General features: G+C 40.4%; 1 protein-coding gene across 1 annotated transcript in view; it reads left to right on the top strand.

Annotated features, from left to right (window-relative positions):
- Positions 1–21,759, top strand: part of AGBL4 (AGBL carboxypeptidase 4) — a 933,972-nt gene that overhangs the window by 759,363 nt on the left and 152,850 nt on the right. Inside the window, exon 9 of the mRNA XM_044430335.1 lies at positions 13,290–13,401. Coding sequence (XP_044286270.1) covers positions 13,290–13,401 — 112 coding nt within the window. The remainder of the gene's footprint in view (positions 1–13,289; positions 13,402–21,759) is intronic.

Here is a 21,759-nt window from a genome sequence, read left to right as displayed (position 1 = left end):
AATTCTGCATTCAATTGTTTGTATCTTTCTCTTTCTCCCTTGCCTTTTGCTTCCCTGCTTTCTCCAGCTATTTGTAAAGCTTCCTCAGACAGCCATTTTGCTTTCTTGCATTTCTTTTTCTTTGGGATGGTTTTAGTTGCTACCTCTTGTACAATGTTGCGAACCTCCATCCATAATTTTTCAGGCACTCTGTCAGATCTAATTCCTTAAATCTATTTGTCACCTCTACTGTATATTCATCAGGGATATGATTTAGGTCATACCTGAGAGACCTAGTGCTTTTCCCTACTTTCTTCAATTTAAGCCTAAATTTTGCAACCCAGAAGCTCATGATCTGAGCCACAGTCAGCTCCTGGTCTAGTTTTTACTGACTGTATAAAGCTTCTCCATCTTTGGCTGCAGAGCACATAGTCAATCTGATTTCTGTGTTGACCGTCTGGTGATGTCCATGTGTAGAGTCATCTCTTGGTTTGTTGGAAAAGAGTGTTTGCTATGACCATCATATTCTCTTGACAAAATTCTACCAGCCTATGCCCTGCTTCATTTTGTACTCCAAGGCCAAACTTGCCTGTTATTCCGGTTATCTTTTGGCTTCCTACTTTAGCATTCCAATCCCCCATGATGATAAGGACATCATTTTTTGGTGTTCATTCTAGAAGATGTTGTAGGCCTTCACAGAACCCGTCAACTTCAGCCTCTTCAGCACCAGCGGTTGGGGCATAGACTTGGACTATTGTGATGTTGAATGGTTTTTGGATTCGAACTGAGATCATTGTGTCATTTTGGAGATTGTATCCCAGTACTGCTTTTCCTACTCTTTTATTGACTATGAAGGCTACTCCATTTCTTCTGAGGGATTCTTGCCCACAGTAGTATACCTGATGGTCATCTGAATTAAATTCACCCATTCCTGTCCATTTTAGTTCACTGATTCCTAAGATGTTGATGTTCAGTCTTGTCATCTCTTGTTTGACCACATCTAGCTTGCCCTGATTCATGGATCTTACATTCCAGGTTCCTATGGAGTATAGATCTTTGCAGCATCGGACTCTCCTTTCACCACCAGATACATCCACAACTGAGTGTCCTTTTGGCTTTGCCCCAGTTGCTTCATTCTTTCTGGTACTACTAGTACTAGCCCTCCACTCTTCCCCAGTAGCATATTGGTCACCTTTCGACCTGAGGGGCTTATCTTCCGGCATCATATCTTTCTGCCTTTTGGTACTGTCCATGGGGTTTTCATGGCAAAGATACTGAAGTGGGTTGCCATTTCCTTCTCCAGTGGTTCACATTTTGTAAGAGCTCTCTGCTATGACCTGTCCATCTTGGGTGGCCCTGCATGGCATAGCTCATAGCTTCATTGAGCTACGCAAGCCCCTTCTCCATGACAAGACAGTGATCCATGAAGGAGGAGGAAGCCCTTACCAATTAATTTATAAGTTTATAATAGGAAACTGGAGTGGTTCTCCACTGATACTTAGACTTTAGGGTCCTGGTCAGTGTATATTCTCAAATAAATGATAGGATTCTTCATTGGTGCAACAATTCAGTGTACTAATGCTTCGCAGCAAAAGTCATGGAATTTAATAAGGATGGTGCAGTCTGCATAAACCACTTCTGAAAGATCCATTTTCAGTAAGGTGTACTTCTGTTGAAAGTGTCCTGATTGGTTACATTTGAAGCAGAATCCCCAGCTATTCCTTGGTTTAGTGGAACTTGCTTCTCTCTGTTCTCCAGGCTCCTTTTATCAGACCCATTTGTTCTTGACCTAAGGATGACTATTCCATAACAGGGTTTTCAGGGCCTGCCACTGTGCCTTCTGAATCAAGGCCTGCAAAACAAAACAATGCAACACTTTCCTTCTGGATAGGCAGTCAAATCCTCTTCAGCAGTTCCATTAAATCTACTGCCTGCTCAGTTGGGATAGGTTTGTACTGAGTGACTCAGGCCTGACCTTAGGAAGAAGAGAGCAGCAGAGGCATGTAGCTCATTTTTTCCTGCCAGTTAAATCTTTGAGCCACAGCTATTTCCCGGAAACCGTATTTGAAACTGATGAATTAGGAGCAATAGCAGCATCTCCCTTTCCTATGGAGCTTCATGGCTTTTTTGTCCATGTAAAATGCAGGGCTGATAATAAGAGAAGCCAAAATTAGTTTTTGAACTTTACCTTTGCAAACATTTGTATTGTTTTGATGTAGTTCCATGCCCTTTTGTTCTTTTGCTTCTTGGCAATTTTTTTTTTGTTTTGTTTTTCTTTCATGACATTTTCTTCCTTTTTTGCCCTAATGGCCCTTGACTTCATTTGCCAAACTGCTATTTAATCCAGTTTGCTATACTATGGAGACCAGGACGATTTTGCCTGATTGCCCAGGATGTCATCACATCAAAGAAAGATCTTTGCCATCACCAGTAAATCAGGAAGTGTGGCACCCAAAAACTCACTGAATATGTTTCCATTGAGTGCTGGAAATTGCTAAAAATGGGAGATGGTGGGGTGTATGCATAATTGATACCTGCAAAATATAGAGGATAACAAGACTATTTAATTTGTGAAGCCACCTTCTGTTTAAGGATGCTTTATCAAATAGTTTAGATCATGGTTCCTCAGAACAATGGATTATGTTAATTGTGGTGACTGTTGATTACTGGCTGGCTCACTACCTTATTTAAGAACCTTAGGACCTGGATTCATTTGAAATTGTAATAGTTTCAAGTTTTCAGTATATATTAAAATATTCCCAGTTTTCAGAGAGTATTTAAATATGCTCTCAGTATATGTTAAATGATCTTTTCCATATTGATTCAAGAAGCTTAGAATTGTAGCCCTCAACAGAGCTTCAAGTGCCTTTTCTTTTGTGGAGTTGACACAACTAACTCACCTCTCTCTCTCTCTCTCTCTCTCTCTCTCTCTCTCTCTCTCTCTCTCACACACACACACACACACACACACACACACACACAGCATTAGAAAGTTGTATCTGCCTGTGATTAGAACACTGATTGGTCTGTCAGTCTTGACTCTCCCTTTTTGCTTCAAAATGAAGCATCTCTTCTGTTTTTTGGTTCCACACACACAAGCGGTTACTTGCTTTATTACCATTTAATAATGATGATAATAAGATTAATAGCAACATCAACTTGCAAAACCACTCTGGGGGAATAATGGGCAAATCGTTTTGTAACATGGCTGAAAACTGGGCCAGCTTCTATGGAGAGTGACAAAGTAGTTTGCACAGAGCTGTATCCCTGAAGAAAAAAAATACGCATCTGTAGAGTAGTACAGTGACAGGACCACTCATATAAGAGCATATTTAGATGCATTTGCACCAAATCATATGCCTGCTGGTGTTTTGTTTATTTTGGTTTCCGCCAGCCCCACATGAATTATCTATTTTGAAGCAAACAAATGCCATTTTCATTTTGATATTCCTAGTCATTCCAAAACTGATGCATTAAACTCTGTCCCTGCTGAAGATTCCTGCTGGGAGAGTCCCAACAGCCTAATCAGAGACATTCTTAATGAGGTTCACCCTTAAGCAAACTGTGATTACACATGCAGCTTTTTTGGAGACAGTCTTGATAGCCCTTTCTTCACTCATTTTTTAAAATCACCTTTCACTGGGTTGGACCATTCAATTACTTTGAATAATACTGCTTAACTGCAGTTTGTAAGCGACCCTCCCATATAATTTTTGAAGGCGTAGATCTGCTGACTGCTGAAAGCAAGGTACCTTTTCTAATTAAGATTTCATTTTTCTTCCACATAATCTCAGAGCAAAATCTCCCCTCTCTTGACAAAGTGCCAGTATGAAGAAATAAAATATTTAATTTCCCCTCCCTCTACAATACTTTTTGCCTAATTTATCTTCATTGTTGTCATTTTTCCTCTCTTAATACCGGTTAAATAAACCTATTTGGCTCGATTCAGAAGCATTTACCTGGAAAATGATACACAAGTGTCCCAGAACTGGGATCCGGCTTCCCAGTCACCATTGTGACTGTTGCCAGATGAAGAAATGAAGATGCAAACTGGGTCAATTGCCTTTTCCCCTGTTAGAAATGGAAACTGTCAGTCCTTCCCTGCCTTCTCTAGATTGAAGTATTTAAGACTGCAGTCCTATACACACTTGCTAGGAGGCAAATTCCACGAAACATAATGGGGCTGGCTTATGATTAGACAGGCAGATAATTTCACCGTAAACCTAATAATATTGTGCCACTGTAGCTGAATTCTAATTATTATTTTTGGTCCAAGTAAATTTAAATAAGATTGTACTATAAGAACACCTCATACTAGCTCCCCTCTCCAAAGTTTTTCCATAATACATGTATATTCATTTATAAGAACATTTGTATATCTCACCTATGAAATGTCATTCTATTCTTGTGAGGAAATATAAAAATCGGTGGTAGTATTTGGTATCAAAAGTCCCGTTTCCTTCAAAACAGCCGCAACAGCTGCTGTTAACTGAGATAATTTTGAGCTAAGGAGCTGGGCACTTAAAATGTCAAATCTTTGCCCTTCTGCAAACAGCATCTCTATTTTCTATGCATTGCTAATATTATGTATAGTGTAAAGTTTTGGTACGACCTTATTTGAATGAACAATCGGTGTGAAATGAAAAAAAAATGTTTGTTTTTTGCTGCTATGTGAATGATTCATTACTGCAGCAGCTCAAATTCTGATCCCTTGTTTCCCCACTCCACTTTTTTTTTTTAAAGGACTCTATCAATGCCCTCTTCTTCTTCCCTGTATTTCTTGATTTCTGGTTTGTTTGTTTACGTTAAGCCCTTGGAAGCTGGAAATTGAAATCTGTGTCTTACTTCACTTTTCCATCAGTATATACTGATACTGGTTGAAATAATTCTGTAACTCATGAAGCCAGTTGTGGATACACTGAGCACAATTATTATGAGAATAGCAAATACAGGTTTGGTGATGTGTTATTCCCCTGCAAATGAGATACAAAATAAGTGATTCCATTTATTGCTCAGAAAACAGATGGCAAAGGGTAAGCATTTTCAGGATCACAAATCTATCACACTGTGCAGGCCATAAAGATACTTGAGGGACAGGCAACATTGTGTTGGCTTTTCTTTGCATCTATAAGAACTTTTCTAGGGACAATAGGTTGGATTTAGTTATACTGAGAATACACCTATTGAAATCACTGGCATTCCAATTAGACAGGATTAACATAAATCCTAAATCTGGGTGATTTCAATAGGCTTACTCTAAATATAACTAAATCTAGCACCATCTCCATGTCACAACTTTTAGGGGCTTATGGATCTCTGCTGCTGCCAACCCTACCACCATATGTAGGAAGCAGATCACAGAAATTGTGGCAAAAAGCATCTCAATGCTATCGGAATCAATTATTTTTAATTAATGTGGAACCTTCTTGGTACATTATATACATAGTGTTGTAATCATAACGTATTATATTTCTCTAACAAAGAAAGGGTATGCAATACTGTCTCCATATTGACTTTCTCAGTCCCAGTTTGAGAACATAGGAAGTTGTCTTATGCCTAGCCAGACTACAGATTCATCCAATCCAGTACTTTTGACACTGGCTGCTCATCAGGGTTTTTAGGCAGGAGTTGTTCTAGCCATACTTGGAGACTTGTACTGGGGGATAAAACTGTGACTGTCTGCATGCAGATCATCTGTTCTACCACTGAACTGTATCAATCCTTAAAATATCCATCCTTCATAAAAGTAATCTGCTCTGGACAATCAAAACTGTGAAAGTCTTGAATCCTCAAGGAAGCTAGTACTAGTGAGGGGTGAGCCCTAAAACACACCTTGGATATTTCATTTTCTCTTCTTTTCTGAGACAAGAAAATGGATACTTTTTCTAAAAGGACCTTAAGTTCATCTTCAGAGGCTTTTCTCCAGGTGTCTCCACTAAATGAAATAAGGTGGGTGGCCATGCCTTTTCTTATGTGGCGTCCTGGCTTTGGAATGCCCTCCTTTGAGAGGTTGTTGTTGCACAGTAGCTGTTATGTTTGAATGCAACTCGACTCATCAGTTAATTTCATTAACTGAGGACCCACCTTCAGTGCTTCTGCTATTGTTGCAATTTGGACTGTGCTGGAATTTTCCTTTTGCGCTGGGATTCCTATTGGTTCAAGACAGTCTTCCCCAGTGAGGTGCCATTCACATGCTTTCAACACGACTCTTATAGTCCTAACCAGTGCTTTTTTTGTAAAAAAAAAAAAAAAAAAAAAAAAAAAGGTGCCGGAACTCACGTCGCCGCCAGCGTGCGACCACACACACCAATCCCAAGGCGAGCAGCGTCCCAAGCCGGCGGTGCGGACACAAAAGCAGCCCGCAGGCACTATGCTAATGATGTTTGCTGCTGACCTGCTACGCCCACAGGCGATTCAAAATCACTTCGTCAAATCCATTGGAAAAAAAGGTGCCGGAACGCCGTTCTGGTGCATTCGATGACAAAAAAAGCCCTGGTCCTAAACATTTGCCATGCTGGCTGGGACTCAGGATCAAGCCCCATGCTCAAACAGAGTTTCTTCCACCCCTTTAATAGGCTCTTTTAGGCATCTATGTTCTTTATCAAAATAAATTTCCACAGCACACTGGTAGGAAACATTGTCATGCAGACTTTTTCTGCTTCAGTTCCAGTTCACATTTCAGTCTAGATCATGCTTAGTATAAGCCTGCATGATAAGGAAGGTAAATTTGCTTGCTAAAGGAGGAAATAATTAAACCCAGCCAATGGGAATCAAAATTACTTTGTCAGCAACTCTGTTCCTTGTTATGTTATGGGAAGCCTTAAGGGTTAGTCAGGTCATACTTGTGGTTAGGGCCACCTAATGGGAAGGAAGGACTCACTGGAGAAGACCCTAATGCTGGGAACAATTGATGGCAAAATAAGGGGATGACAGAGGATGAGGTGGCTAGATGGAGTCACTGAAGCAGTCGATGTGAGCTAATAAAATGATGATGATGATGTATGTAGTTCTTCAACAGGATGCAGACTGAAGTAACAATGTCTTCAGGCCAGTGCAGATAAACTCTTGCCTGCCTCTCTACAGAGAGAATTACAAAGCTATGGGGCCATCACTGAAAAGCTCCTTCTCTGGTTCACACAAGCCTGATAGACCCTCCTGTGGGGCAGAAACTGGCCTAATAGCCCAGAGAGGCTTGTTTAGGTTCATGAAATGCTTCCAATAATGCGATTCCAAGTAATTTAGAGCTTAAAAATTTAGAGCAAGCACTTTAGATTGAAGATAGAAATCAATGTGTATTTTGCTATCTGGACTGCAGTTTTGGCAGAATTTATGTTTTATCTGCTATGGAGATTAAGTTTGAGACTTTTTAAAAATTGATGTTCAATAATTGTTGTGTTTATATGGATCCAGAATTCCCTGAATCGCCCTTTCCCCTGTGACCCTTGAAAATGTGTTTAGAAATGCTGCAGTGCCTTCCAAATAGTTTATTTCTTCCTATCTAGTAATCACCATTCTGGCACTTGGTGAATGTGATTTTCTTGTATAGAAAGTGTAATGCATTTCAGTTAAATGAATGTTGCGGTTCTACATGGATCTGTGGTCCGATTGGATGCCGGTCTGCCATGCTGAAAGCAGATGGAAATTCATCTTCAGTGTGGCAGCTCCTGCAACTTCCTGCCTCTGGAGGTCAAGCAGGTTCTGATACTATGTTATTTTCAGTCCCTGATGAATACGTTTTTATTCTGGGAAGGCTCCCTTGCTGACCAGCCATGCCTTTCAGTTACCCAGTTCTTGATGCATTGCTTTTATTCCATTTCGTTTCTTTATTGTCCATTGCTTTGGAATCTGACTAGATGTGGAACAGTGGGCAAATGCTGTAATAAGCAAATGAACAAAGGAGGTTAGGAAACTTCTAGAACAACCTCCCCAAATGTATTCCTTCAAATGAGCTAGACTACAGTCCACATCATTCCCTGCCATCAAGGCCAAGTTTTTCTGGAAGCACTTTGCCTGGCCAAGAGACCTCCCAGAAGCAACCCACCAGAAGCACCTTCCATCTTATTTATTATTATTTATTTGCATTTATTTACCACCCTAATAGCCCAGAGGGCTCTGTCTTCATAGCGACTGGAAGGTGGCTGGTTATTAGAAGGATTACAGTGTTTCTTGGTTGGAGTGGTGCTTGGGACCAGCACTGAGCTTATTTTGCAGCTCTCTGCTTGCTGTCCGCCACCCCCCACAGGCGCCTGCTTGCAACTCTCAGTCACCTGACATTTCCTGCATGTGGCTTTTCCGCTGAGCAGGTCTGACTACCCTTGGAATAGTGTATTAACTCAAACGATGCCTGCAGTTAATCACGCAAGAGATTTTAATAAGTTTCAAATTATATATAATAAGTACGTTTAAAAACTGTAGCAGAGGAGGAAGATTCCTATGAATGTGTGCCTCTTCTAAAAACAAAGAAAGCATTTTAGAATTACTTTTATTGCATGAAAAATAATGCAGAATTAATCCATTCATCTTTTGATTAATGAACAAAAATTATACAAACAATTGATTTAAAATTGCATGCATTGGGTAACAGCCTTAACTTTCGGGCAGTTGTTAGTTCATTTCAGTCAAGAATTGGTAAGTGTGTTTTCCCCATTCATAAACCAAACATCTACTTTTGAGATGTTATACTCCATGGGAATGGTAAAAAAAAAGTAGAAGAGAAGAGAAGAGGGTCAGTGCTTTGTGCCTAAAGAAATACAGAGCTAAGTAATCCTCAATCCTGATAATGAAACTTGATACTAAAAGATGTTTGCCTTTGTAAAAAATATTTTTTCTCAAATTAGATAGAAGTCATTTGCTGCAGCAATGGAAGAACAGCGATACGTAATAGCATTATTCTGCACAGGCTGGTCCTTTGTTTAACTATTCCATTTATATTACAGTAGTGTTAGTAGTTGTAGATCAGTAGTGTTACCCTGGCTTGGCCATACATATTTACATTAGTCCAATGGAAGTTTTACTTGAAAGCCACGCATCTTCATTTGTAAATTTCAGGCATACTGCATTCAGCAACTCCCTTTCCATCTCTTCTGCTTGTGACTTTTGAAGTGTACGCAAAACAGTCTGGCAGTCTCTTAGGAAAGCATATTCCCAGTGTTTGGAAATCAATCAATTGATGCAAGAGATACAGGAGGAGTTTCACTGATCTGTCTCTAAAAAAAGGTCAGTGGGGTCACTATTTCAGGAGATATCGTTTCTCGTACATGGCAACGAATAGCCACATTGTTCTTCCTTGCATCTGAGCTCTATTCAAGTCTCCCCTCTGTACGTAATAGGGAAACAGGGACCAGAGGGACTGGTTTCACCCAGATGTTTTTGTCTTCCACCCCAGTGGTCCTGCTTCTGTGTTTGCATTTTCAGTAGAAGCCATAAAAGGAGATACCTACACATGCACAGCTATATCTCTTTGGGCGCTCTTTGAAATCAGAAAATCTGGCCATGCCGGATGTCCAATTGCATGGAACATCCATGTACATTTAGCTGTGCACAAAGATGCCACATATACTGGTGTTCTGGGCTGGGCCAGTGGTCACAGTCCTTATCACACCTCCCTGCTTACAGAGGCAATGCCAGAATGAGTCTCTAGTCGTCCTTTCTGTATACATACAGTTGCTTTTGCCTTATCATTTAATGTCAGTGGAAATTACTACTTATTCTTCTGAAGATGGTATTTTATAGACCACCCTTCCTGATTTGATGCCTCCACCAGATGCTTTAGACTACAATTCCCATGCTGGCTGGCCTGCCTGGAGCTGAAGGCAGCTGGATTGCACCACGTTAAGGAAGACTCATAAGAACATAAGAATATATAGAACACAAGAATATTATATAACTGTGTTGCTTACTCTATGGCTGTATGTTTGACGATGATTACTTTTCGAGTACTTAGCTGACCATGGGCATCTGTGCATTTTCTCTTTTCTTTCGTCTGCTCAGTTATTTATACTGCAGCTTGGTGCTCAACAAAGCATTTAATAATGTATACATTTAAATAATGAACAAACACATGCAAATATGGACTAACTCATGCTTTCCCCCTCTGGCATAACTGAGGTTTGTGTGAAAGTGAGGGGAATAAACATTGGATCAAAGTGTTTCTTGCTAATCTTAAAGAACGGCACGCTGTGGAATACGCCAGTTTGTCCTTGTTGTTCATACCCATGAGTATTTCCATGAATGGGTTGGCACATGAGAAAAAGACATCTATACATTTATTTTTCTTTAACAAGAGAAAATGGAGGAGCGCTTTGTTAACTATCATGTACTGTTAAACATTGTGTCACTCATTCTACAAACGTTTACTCCACCATGTGGCCTTCAGCAGCTAATGCTCATCTGCCCACTTTGTCTCTGCCGAGAAACCCATTATTACATTCTCTTTTGCAAATTCTTCTAGAGTTGTAATTTTGCATAAGCAAAAATGGTACACAAAGCAGTCTGGCTGAAAATGGAACCAAATGCCATGCCTCATTACCAAATTGCCCTGTGGGTTTGGAAGGAGTGAAAGTCAAAACGAGAAATCTAATCAGGATGCCTTGCTCCCAAAATCCCCTTAACTGCTGTGGTGCAAAGTGCTGTTTGCTTCATCTCAGCTGAAGCAGAATCCTACACTTGGCATGCAGAGCAAAGTTAACTAGCTTGTATCACCTGCCTTTTAAAAAGCCCTTAGCGATGCAGGGAAGAAGCTCCAGATTTTGTTAATTTTGGGGCCTTGGGCTCTAGATGGTCCTTAAGATTTCACAGAATGGAATCTGTGAATTTCACCTTCTGGCACACTCCTGCAAGTCACAGTCGAGCACTTTAGCACAAAATGTATAAGGCTCAAGCGCAGAATGGCGACTGCTGCTGCAGAGGCAATGGAGCTGGGCTCAGCTCCACAACGTAAGCCTTTCTCCAGCACAGGGATCCAGTCCTATGTGTGTAATGGGCACCAACATGAATACCGCATCTTCCTGACAAGCAAGCAAGCAACATAAAAGGGCTTAGCATGGAGAGGGAAATGTGACTTGAGCAAATAATAGCAGCAGCATTAGAGACTGTAGAGTCCTTATTTCTTTGAAAACGTTGATCTGTGGCAGTGAGCAAGATTCTGTGCGACTGGTGAAACTGACTAGGATCAAGTGTGAGCCATGGGCTTGATCCATCTGGGAGCTAGCACCCATTAGATGTGGAAGACCAATGCTGGACTTCCTGTTACTTTCATGTCCCTGATTAGCATTCACAATGCTATTGATAGGAAGGAGCAGTACCATCTCCAGGGTTTGGAGGAACATCAGGCAAGGCTTCCTCTACCAGCAAGTCTTCTTTCCCCCGACATAGTCACCAGCTGCCACCGGCTTGCTTGGCAGGCAGAGAGCCCAAACAAGTTGGCATCCACTGCCTGGGCCAGATCAAGAGGTGAGGAATGAGCAGACTGAAGTCATGACAAGGAGGAGGAGCTGCTCTGGGCTTTTCTTACTGGGCGTGGGCCCTCAGAAGGTGCCCACACCCAGTGCCAGCCCTTGATACTCACCTCGGGAAGTCCCTGGAGATTCTGGAGAACCGGCTCCCTGTTCCAGAGGGTGAACAGCGAGTTAAGCCCTATTCTGTAGTACAGTTGGTTCAGAACCCAAGCTCCTGACAATTAACAGCTTTAGAATGTCAGGTGGACTTGGTGCCGATCAAATTTTATTCATTTATTTCATTTTATGCCTCTCAATACCTGAAATTCAAATTGAATGTAATAATTTTAAGAAAGGAAGCAAATAGTTGATTTTTCAAAATACAGGGCTTTCCTCCTACTGTAAGCTACAGGCTCAGAACAGTTCCAGCTAGAATGTTTGTCTTCAAGCAGAGTAACTATTCAGGCCAATTAAGCTCTGTCTCCTTTCGGACTTCAGGTGGTGGGGAGAAAATGTCCTTTTCTTTTCCCACTCTCCTTTTCATTTTCAAATCCTAACCCTTACCTCTAGTGCCTTTTTTGGATTTATACTGGCAGGCTTTGTGTGCAGTATTATCTGCACATTAACCTAGTACTGATCCAATGAACCAGCATTTCCTCACAAAGCAGATGGGAAGTATGTGTAGTTCTTTTTGTAATATATCATGGCCATGAAAAAGGATTTCTTTAACTCCCTTATTCCATTCTTCTCCCTCTCTCTTGCCTTCTGGGAATAGGCCTATAAGCGACTCACAAGGCACATAACAGGTGCAGGAAAGAAAAGACAGGGGGATCAAAGGAAGAAAAGTCAGAGGTCCTAGTGATTTTCTATAGATTGAACACTCTTGAAAGCAAGGCGAGACTGTAAGAAAAAAAATAAGCAAACTAAAAATAAAGCACATCTTGAGGTATGTTATTAGATCTTCCCCAACAATAGCAGGCAGCTGAGGGCCCTTTCAGGGAAAATTATATCTAGAAAGAGAATCTAAGAGCTGCTTCTCAGAAGATATTCTGTACCCAACTGCAGAATATGCGTGCATTGTTTCAGAGTACATGCTTGTCTGGAACAAGACTTTTGCTAACAAAGTACTTGCAAGTGAAAGGCCCAACTTTTGTTCAGTGTTCATTTGCAATTATTGGAAGGACAGTCTCAAATTTAAAACTCCTGCATGCCTTTCTTGCCTGATGTACTGCACAAGCCATTCAGACTTGAGTTATCTGTGCTCAGGTTGAAAATACCTTGAGTGATGTGCATGTAAGCAGCCAAAAGGTTGCATTCGGGCTGAATACAGAGAAGTTCATTTGGGGTAGCTAATCCTTTCCCATCTTAATCTTGTCTCATTAATACATCTCCCTACCAAAATTCCAACAAGTCTTTTAGATAAGTGAAGTCAATCTTTTGGCAAATGGGCTACAATGCAAGTCTAAAATATCAGTTAAGGTCAGTCGGGGAACCATGGATAGTCCAACACACAATGCTGTTCCATTCCAAAGTTTTGGATCTGTCTTATTTCTCATTTATTGATTGGGGAGCAAAAAGTAACCTCTATGGCTCCCGGACAATGTTCTTTAGAATGCTGCTTTCCAAGGAACATCTATGCTCTGTTGAACCATACTTGCCTATTTTTGTTAGAAGTATTTAGGTAATAGAGAGAGAATAAATGATGGACTTCCAAGGTAGAATTGGTGACAATTTGGTAGGGCAGGAGTTACTTTAGAGGAAGGGAAATAGAACAATAAAAATAAACCAGTGTCAGACACTTAAACTTATGACCATACACACCAGCCCTGCATAACCTCCTGAGTACTGATAGTCTGCCCTAAACGTGTTTTTCAGGTGCTCCCTAATGGGGTTTGATCTGAATCGACACTGGGTGGATCCTTCTCCCTGGGCTCATCCTACTCTCCATGGTGTGAAGCAGCTCATTGTTCAGATGTACAACAATCCGGTGAGTGGGAAACATTGCGCTGCAACAGTACTAATCCAAAGCACAGCTTCAGCTTCTGATGCAGTGCTATACACTGTTCCAAAGTGTCCAATTATTCAAGAGAGCATTGAGGCCTATGGCAACGATCTGTTGTTAGGATGGGGGAGGAATTCGTTCAGTTCACATGTCAGCCTAGTTTCCATCCTTGAACTGCTGTGAAACTTAGCTTTTCTTCAGGATTTGCATGTCTTCACATTCTGCAATGGCATTGCTCAATCCGGAAATGTATATGGAAAGGCACATGTTCGAGCGATCAGCAGGGCTTGCCTTATTTTACTGAGCACCCAGTGCCTCTCTCACAGCATCACTGATTTTCCATATACATGGCCAGGCTTCCAAGCCATTGCAGGTGGCATGGACGGTGTGGTGCTTGTAGCTGGCTCCATTGGCCAAATGATGCCCACCTGAAGTGGGGTGGCGGGAAGGGGAGCGACGGAAAGGGAGGAGAATAAAAGGGAGACAGGAAGTAAGGAAAGGATGAGGGCTAAGAAAGGATGCCCAGGAGGAAGGACAACAGAGAGATGGACATCAAGGAAAGCAAGAACAGGGAACCAGAGGGGAAAGGAATTTGGGAAAGACCAATAAAAGGTATACCTATTTGCAAGCCAGCCTGACCCAAGCAAAGAATCAAGTTACAATCTGTTTAGGACCCATCTTCCTTGTGGGAAATAAATAACTTCTATCTTCCCTTCATTAACCCTAACCTGGTAGGACTGACTAAACAACCTGGTCGTTCAACTCCTGAGAACAGGAGAAGGCAGAGGCTTGGCTGGAATTGTGTATTAGAGGAAAGGGGCCAGCAGAAGTGTCTGAGAAGGACACTTAGTGCAGATTCCTTCCTCAGCTTTTGCTATAAGCAAAGACTGTTTCCTAGGGAAGATAAGATCCATCCCTTAAATTTCAGAGACAACGGTTGTTCTCTTGTTTATGGACAGCTAACTCCTTTTGTGTTATGGTTTAAATGGTGAATGTAACTAAGACAGCCCTCATCAATAAAATCTCTCTTAAAAATACTTATTTGCTCAAGCTGACAGAAGCAATAGCTAAAGGGGATTTGGATGTTTTCCTTCCCCAAGATCCAGATCATGCTCAACACTGCATTGTATTAGGCAAATTGCTTGCAAACATATATTTTAGGCAAAAATGCATACAACAAGGTATGCATTAGATAAAATGGGCACAAACATGGTATAAATGCTTGTGCAAACTTAAGAAATACTTAAGAAATTTTCCAAGCTTGAAGTGAATCAAACAAGACTGGAAAAATGAAAAACTGAGATAAACCAGAATTAATAGATTCATCCATCCCTATATGTACTGTATGTTACAACTCACTGTAGTATTGAAAATTATCAAGTGTTGCACATAGTCTAGGAGTAGCATTCCAGAATATTCCTGTCACTAAAAAATAAAAAGGCAAGGAATAAACAGTTTCCATCATATTTCAGCAGCGTTTGAAGCAATCTTTGTCATCAGTGCTACCCATGGGAAAAAGTAAATAATGGCACCACATACAAGGTCTGAATCCAATATAATTGCTTTTCTTATGTTTTGGCTGCTAAAGGGAGAGTGTCAATCTAGCACATAGCCCTAAATGTAAATATTCAAATGAGTTGCTGTTTAATGCAGTAGTGAGACAGGGTGGCTATCTGAAATTAAGAGCAGAAGGGAAATCACACTGGCAACTGTTGTATAAACAAAGAGGGATCATGCACACGTATACATTTGGCCAGAAAAGCAGGGGTGTTTTGAAGGTGCGATTGCTGCTAATCAGAGGAGATGGATTAAGGAGAGAAAAGTGGAAGGCAGACAATTATTGAATATGTGACATCAAAGTGTAGAAGGATTATTGAGTATGTGACCTAAAAAAAATCCTTGCAGCACAGATGGGGATGTATTTGAAAATATAAAATAAGTAACGGGCATTTGCTGAGCAGTGTAATGGGATTTATAGATGGCCTGTGTTGAATAAAACTCTTGATGCTCCATCTTGCAGTGACAACTCCTCTTTAAGCAAATGGTAGTGTATTAAGGGTGTCATCCTATGTATCGTTAGGTAGAAAAAGATCCTACAGCTCCCAGGATTCCCTAGCTGGCAGCCTAGGCAATCTGGGATTTATAGGGCTATTTATAGGGCTATTCATTGCATCCTAAAGCAAATACTGTGTGTGTGTGTGTGTGCGCATGCGCACACACACACACACGCATGCGCACACATGGAGAGAGGTGTTTTTGCAGCAGATTATGTACAGATGTGCGTGCGCACATGCACACACACATACCGACATAGAAAGACCGATATTAAGATAGGCAGAGGTTCAATACAGCTTTGTCCTCTCCAAGACAGAATTGTATTTATTTACTTTGTTTTGCTGGCCCGAAAATACTTGCAGAAAACATTTTATTTTATTTTTTTACTGCTGGATATAGTTCTATTTGAAGCCACCCTAAAAAGTAGGAGCCAGGTAGAAGGCAAAGAAAGGAAGGCTTGATTGAATAGAAAGGGCAAGCTTCAGGCTGGCATGAATGAAGAACAAATTAGAATGTGGTGGTGGTGGTGGTAATAGTAGTAGTAGTAGTAGTAGTAGTAGTAGTAGTAGTAATAATAATAATAATAATAATAATATGCAAAAACAGCCTACAACACTGAAGAGGTCACAGAAGTTAATGAGAACTAATGAGAATTAAGTTTTGGCACAATTTGAAGCAGATGGAACTTGATATGATACCCTTTCCAGAATGGGATCATGTGGCTTTAGATGCTCCCTTTGTGATGTTCACTTGACCATGATCTCTATGAGCTATTGGAAGCTGTAAGGGTTGGAGTCATTGGTGAGCTGGATGTAGCCATAGCCATGTGTAACAAAGCAGAACTAGAATTTGAATGCAAGAAGGATAAAAGGCCACTGGTTTTTCCCAACCAGGAAAACCCTGGCTGGAACAAAGAGAGTGATCCTGAAGGTAAGGAGCACAGCAGCATCAATTTTAGTAGCTAGCAACATTCTGCCACATTCACTGGCCTTTCTTCCCATTTTTTCCCTGGACTAGAAATACAAGTTCCTAATGATAGCATACTTGGATGGAAGAAGTGCAACTTGATTCAGAAGGATTTAATCCAGTATATTTACCACACTGGGTTTCTTTTATAATGAAATGTAGGTAAGAAATTTCTTGAATTAGCAAGAAATCCCTACTACTCCAAGCAGGTCACTGTACAAGATAGGCATGAACACAAGTTATACTCCCACAAGTGGATTCCCCTGTAAGAACGGGGAGGAGTTCGTGCATATATAGAAATGTGTATATTCAGTTTGTTAGACAAGAAACTGAAAGGGCAGGGAAAGGGCTGCATTAGTAGAGGTGAGCTCTGATCCAGTAACTGGAACAAGGGACTTCCCAAGATGTTGATTCACACAAGTAGTTTACTTTAACAGGAAGATTACTGTTGATTGAAATAGGTAGTTAGTTTCATTTAAAACACAAATGAAAATGGAGCTCTAATTGAACAGGTTTGAGAGCAACTATAGAAGGTATTAACTGTCTGTTCCATTTAAATCAGCCAAAACTACAGCCACATATTGATGGACTGGGTGTACTTGTGTCTCCTTGTTTCAAGAAACTCAGAGGAGCTAGGAGGCTACAATTCCATCACCGACATATTCCTCTTTCTGCTCCAATCTAGCATGGATTAAAACAGTCCTATTGCATTCCCAAGAGAATAATTTGTAGCTTTTCTCTCTTCAGAAATTTCAGTGTGTAGTAAGGATGGGAGAATAGAAAAATTTGAGGTTGCAGAACTCTCTGCTCAGTTCAGCTTGCTCCCATTCTCATTTGCAACATGTTCTTGGTTTGTTTGGCCAGGAACAGCACATATTTTGAAAACTGATCAATAGGACTTCATGGCCTTTGTTGAATTTGTCTATATGTCTCATTTTCCTAGAAATTCATAAGTCTCCTCACCAAGTGGGTTTCTTTCTACACAACTAGGTTACCCTACATTGACACCCTTCCAAAGGTCTCAAAGGATGCTGTGACAGTTTTGAAGCTGACAGGTGATTTTTTTTGGCAATATCACTTTGATTTTAAGAACCTGGAACAAGAATGCTTCCACCTCATCATGCCTTTCCACTGCCTTGATATAAACAGTCCTAGTTTCTGTTTATACCTGTACTTATCTACACATTCTTTTTCCACTTACCTCTGTTGAGGGCCTAGACATTTATTAGCAAGCTATGTAGAACTCCCAAGCTTTGCTTCAAGTAGGCATTCTTAGAGAACACATTAAATAAGCATTTAATAAGATGATGATAAGTTCATCTCAATTATTCCCCATAGTAGAAGACCTTTTGTCTTTATGTGGACATAAAATGCTGCTAGTTTTGTTTGTATATTTGTCACACTGACAGTATACAGCTTCAAACTTCACAAAGTGCTTAACTTTATAACCAAAGGGAACATAATTTAGCAGTTACAGTATCATCTAATGGATTTAGGTAGTTAATCAATTAATGGCTATTCATGGAGTCTATCTACATTGAGAGTAGTTAAATTATTTTTCCTTAAATAACATTGTTCCAAAAGACTGGTAATGGGGTAAACACTTCAGTAATGTGATATTCATATGGATAGTAAATATTAAAACATGTGGTGGTTGATTTTGGGTGCTGATTTCATGTAGTAAAAAAGCTCCAGTCATGAATATGGAGATGTGATGAACATGTGAAAAATACAGCCATGTGAATTCACTGGGTAGTAGCTCTGAATCCCAGACTTGGCATGCAAAAAGTATTCTTAATTGGAACGTTGCTTTACATATTTACTTTGGGATTTATTGAAAGGTGCTCTGCCTTTGCAATAGGATGTTTTACTTTCCAAAAAAGTGCAGTGTTCAGTTGGAAAAACGAATGCACTAAGTCACACGCAAGCGGCCTGCAGTTTGCAACCAATCCACATCTCGCAACAACCTCAGCCCATCACTATTGATAACATTGCTTAAATTACCTCCCACTTTTCCCCCACTTCTGTGATGTCTGTTCATCGCCAAATAACTCAAATGCAAGAATAACACTCTGGTCTCATGAATGCACAGACTCTGCTGGTGCCTGGCATAAATTTCCCCTTTGTCAGGGCAGCAAATTGTGTCCGCTTTCAGGCTCTGCTTCCACTCTTGAAATGATGTTATTAGCATAATCATCAATGTGAAACTGCACAGTGGACGAATAAAATATCATAATAGACAGTGGGGTGCTCTGTCTAAATTGTGCACTTGAGCTCTCTATACTATGTGTCTAAAAGTGGTATCATCTCATCTCGCATTTGGATGGTTGGAAGCAATTGTTTCCTGCTCAATAATATACCTCCCCCATTTTCCAATCCTAACAAGTTCATATCTCACAGTAGCAAAGATCTTATAACCATTTTGAGTATTAATAAATGAAGCAGGCAAGGTTTGCATTTAGCCCTAGCCAAGCATTAAACAAACGGCAAGTCCTTTTACGAAGGGCACAGTTAGAAAACCTAACATGCTATATCTAATGAAGGTTGTGAAGTGAAAATTCAGTGAGGATTTAAGCAAGACAGCTGCTGATAAAGTGGCCAAGCTTCTGAGGTCTTAGAATGTTTAACTGCAGTATGAGAATTGCATTGGAGCCAATGATAACTTTTTTTAAAAAAAAGAAAGCTTGATTGTAGTATGGAGATGCATAGCTTTTTTTTGTAGTTACAGTGAGAAAGACTAACACCAAAATATTATAAGCTAAGAATGGATCATAAGGTGAATTTTCTTAAGGTAAGGTAAATTGCTCATTTAAAGGCATAGAGCCTTAGGATTTTTTAAAAATAAGTCTATTTTTAAATCCTGATTCAAATTCAAGAACTGTCAAATCAATAGGTTCAGATGTGAGAAATGGCTTCTTCGGACATGGTGCCTATTAAACTTTCAAACTTTCAGTCCTCTGGCTAAGCCCACTCCAGCTATTTATTTATTTATTTATTTATTTGGAATTTATTTGGAATTTTTGTATGCCATCCCATTCGCCTAAGCCTCAGGTCGGCTTCCAACATATAAATAAATATCTATACAAATACATACATATAAAATCTGGACACATCCTGACTTAATAATTTAAAACCAATAAATAAAATCAGCAATTATTAAAATATTGTTTAAATAAAAAGGTCTTGGCCTGGCGCCGAAAAACAATGACGGCGCCAGGCAGACCTCTCTGGGGAGCACATTCCATAAGTGTTCATCTGCTTCCCCCTTGGGTTTTCTAGTTTTAGTTTCCCCTGAGGAACAACCAAGCTGCTCTACTTCTTTATTTAAAGCCCTTTCAAGCTTGTTGGGATGTACCTAGTTCTCCATTTAAAGTCCTTTCTACGTTGTTAGGCCCAAATGATCTTGTCAGAGCTTTAAATGGTGACCTGCATACAATTGAACTTCTCCCATGTCCAATACATGTTTTAATAGTATTTTACAAAGGGAAGGATGTGTTTGCATGGGTATACAGTACAAAGGATGAATAGACACTATTCCAGTACTAAAAGATAAGAACTTTTGAGGTCTTTTAACTGCAGCCTTCCTTGTTGCATGATATCCTGTTGCTAGCATCTGCACTGGCATGCAGAGTAAATACTTGGAAATGGGCATATTAGGTTTTGTGGAAAAGTACTGTTTTTTTTCCTGTATGGGAAGAAAAGAAGCACTGGGAGCAGCAAAGCTTAAGGGAGAGAGGAGAGTTGTTGTCATGTGCTGTCAAACTGGATCTAACTTATGGCAGTTCTATGGATGAGTTCTCTCCAAAATGTCCTGTCCAAGGGGGAGAGGAGAGGCGAGGATCATAAAGAACCACAGCCTTCCTATGCAGTGATTTATATAAGGGAGTTTACCAGTGCACTAAGCTTAGCCATACTAAGCAACAGCTTATTATGGAGCCCACTTGTACTTATAACTCTTAATTCTCCTGTCCTGTTAGCTGTTAAAAGTGAAGCTGCTGTGGCCTGCCCATCATCTGGGTGACCATTTTTACTCTAGCCAGGCAGCTAAGCGCATTCACATAGCTAGGAGCAGCATGGGCATGCTGAGCGCATTCACATAGCTAGGAGCAGCATGGGCATGCTCATGTAGATGACATGTTCAGGCTTCCAGTTTGAGCCACTTCTGTTTTCCAACTCCTCTTTGCTGGGCTCCTAACTTTATTTGCCTCCTAAGTTAATAGTGGCTGGTCATCTATTTCATTATAACACATTCACTTCTGCTTTACCATGTTCAGCTATAGCAAAAGAGAATCTAGCGGAGGTATGGTATACGTGTGCCTTCCCTAGGAATTGCTTTAAATTTCAGCTACTGTCATGCGCTTTCCTTGCTGGAAGAAATTTCTTCCTAGAAATTTCATCCCCTCAAGTAATGTTTTCCCTGTTGGGTTCTAAAACCAAAAAATGAGCCCAGCTGGAGAGAACACAGCATCCCTCCCATCCACCAGTCCTGCCTTTTGCATATTTCCTCACCCCCACATTCTTATCTTATCCCATGTGGAGGTGGGGACAAACATTTACCGAGATAATGTCCACTCTGGCTGTTAGACAGTGAAGGATCTAATCCTCTCTGTCCTGAAATCTGTGGAAGCAATGTCTTCTACACACCAATCCCTGCTGGTCACCTTGCCTTCTAACAAATGGGCTCTCTGCTATTGCAGTGGTTTTAAATCATAAAGCAGAAATGTTCTTTTTTATGTTGTTTACATCCCTTTGATAAGAGTTCTATCGATCTGGCTGAAGTTGAACAGGAGTTCACCATTTACTAAATATTATGAGGGGCACCAAGTTTTCATTGCAAGTGGTAGATCTATTCCATCATAAGTTAGGAGAAAAAAAAACCCCAAGAAGCATAAAAGGGTACACAGGATTGCACTGTTAGACTGCAAGCTTAAACACACCTACTATGGACTGAGCCTCACTGAACACAGAGAAACTTCCTCATGAACCCAAATAGTATGGCACTGCATATGATATCTACCATCCATCCATCCATCCATCATAAGCAACTCTGAAGATAGAGCAAGTAATACCTTTTGATCAGTCTCTACATTGGTAAAAGTTTTGTTCTGAAAGCTTTCCACAAGCTGATTTGGAAGGTGTTATTCCCTCCTACAGTTTAAGGGAAGAAAGGGCCTACCTCTTATCCCCCCATGGTAGCCTGCTTTCTAATGCCATCAAATGAAATCTAGAGCAAAATAACTTCAAAACAACTGGAGTTATTTTGCCTATTTCCTGGAGTGTCATTCTGTCTTCCAAACAATCCTAATATTACTTCCCTGTTGT

Source organism: Varanus komodoensis, unplaced genomic scaffold (genome assembly GCF_004798865.1).
Source record: "Varanus komodoensis strain SLA01 unplaced genomic scaffold, ASM479886v1 scaffold20_1, whole genome shotgun sequence".
NCBI lineage: Eukaryota > Metazoa > Chordata > Lepidosauria > Squamata > Varanidae > Varanus > Varanus komodoensis.
This window is presented reverse-complemented; position numbering and strand designations above follow the sequence as displayed.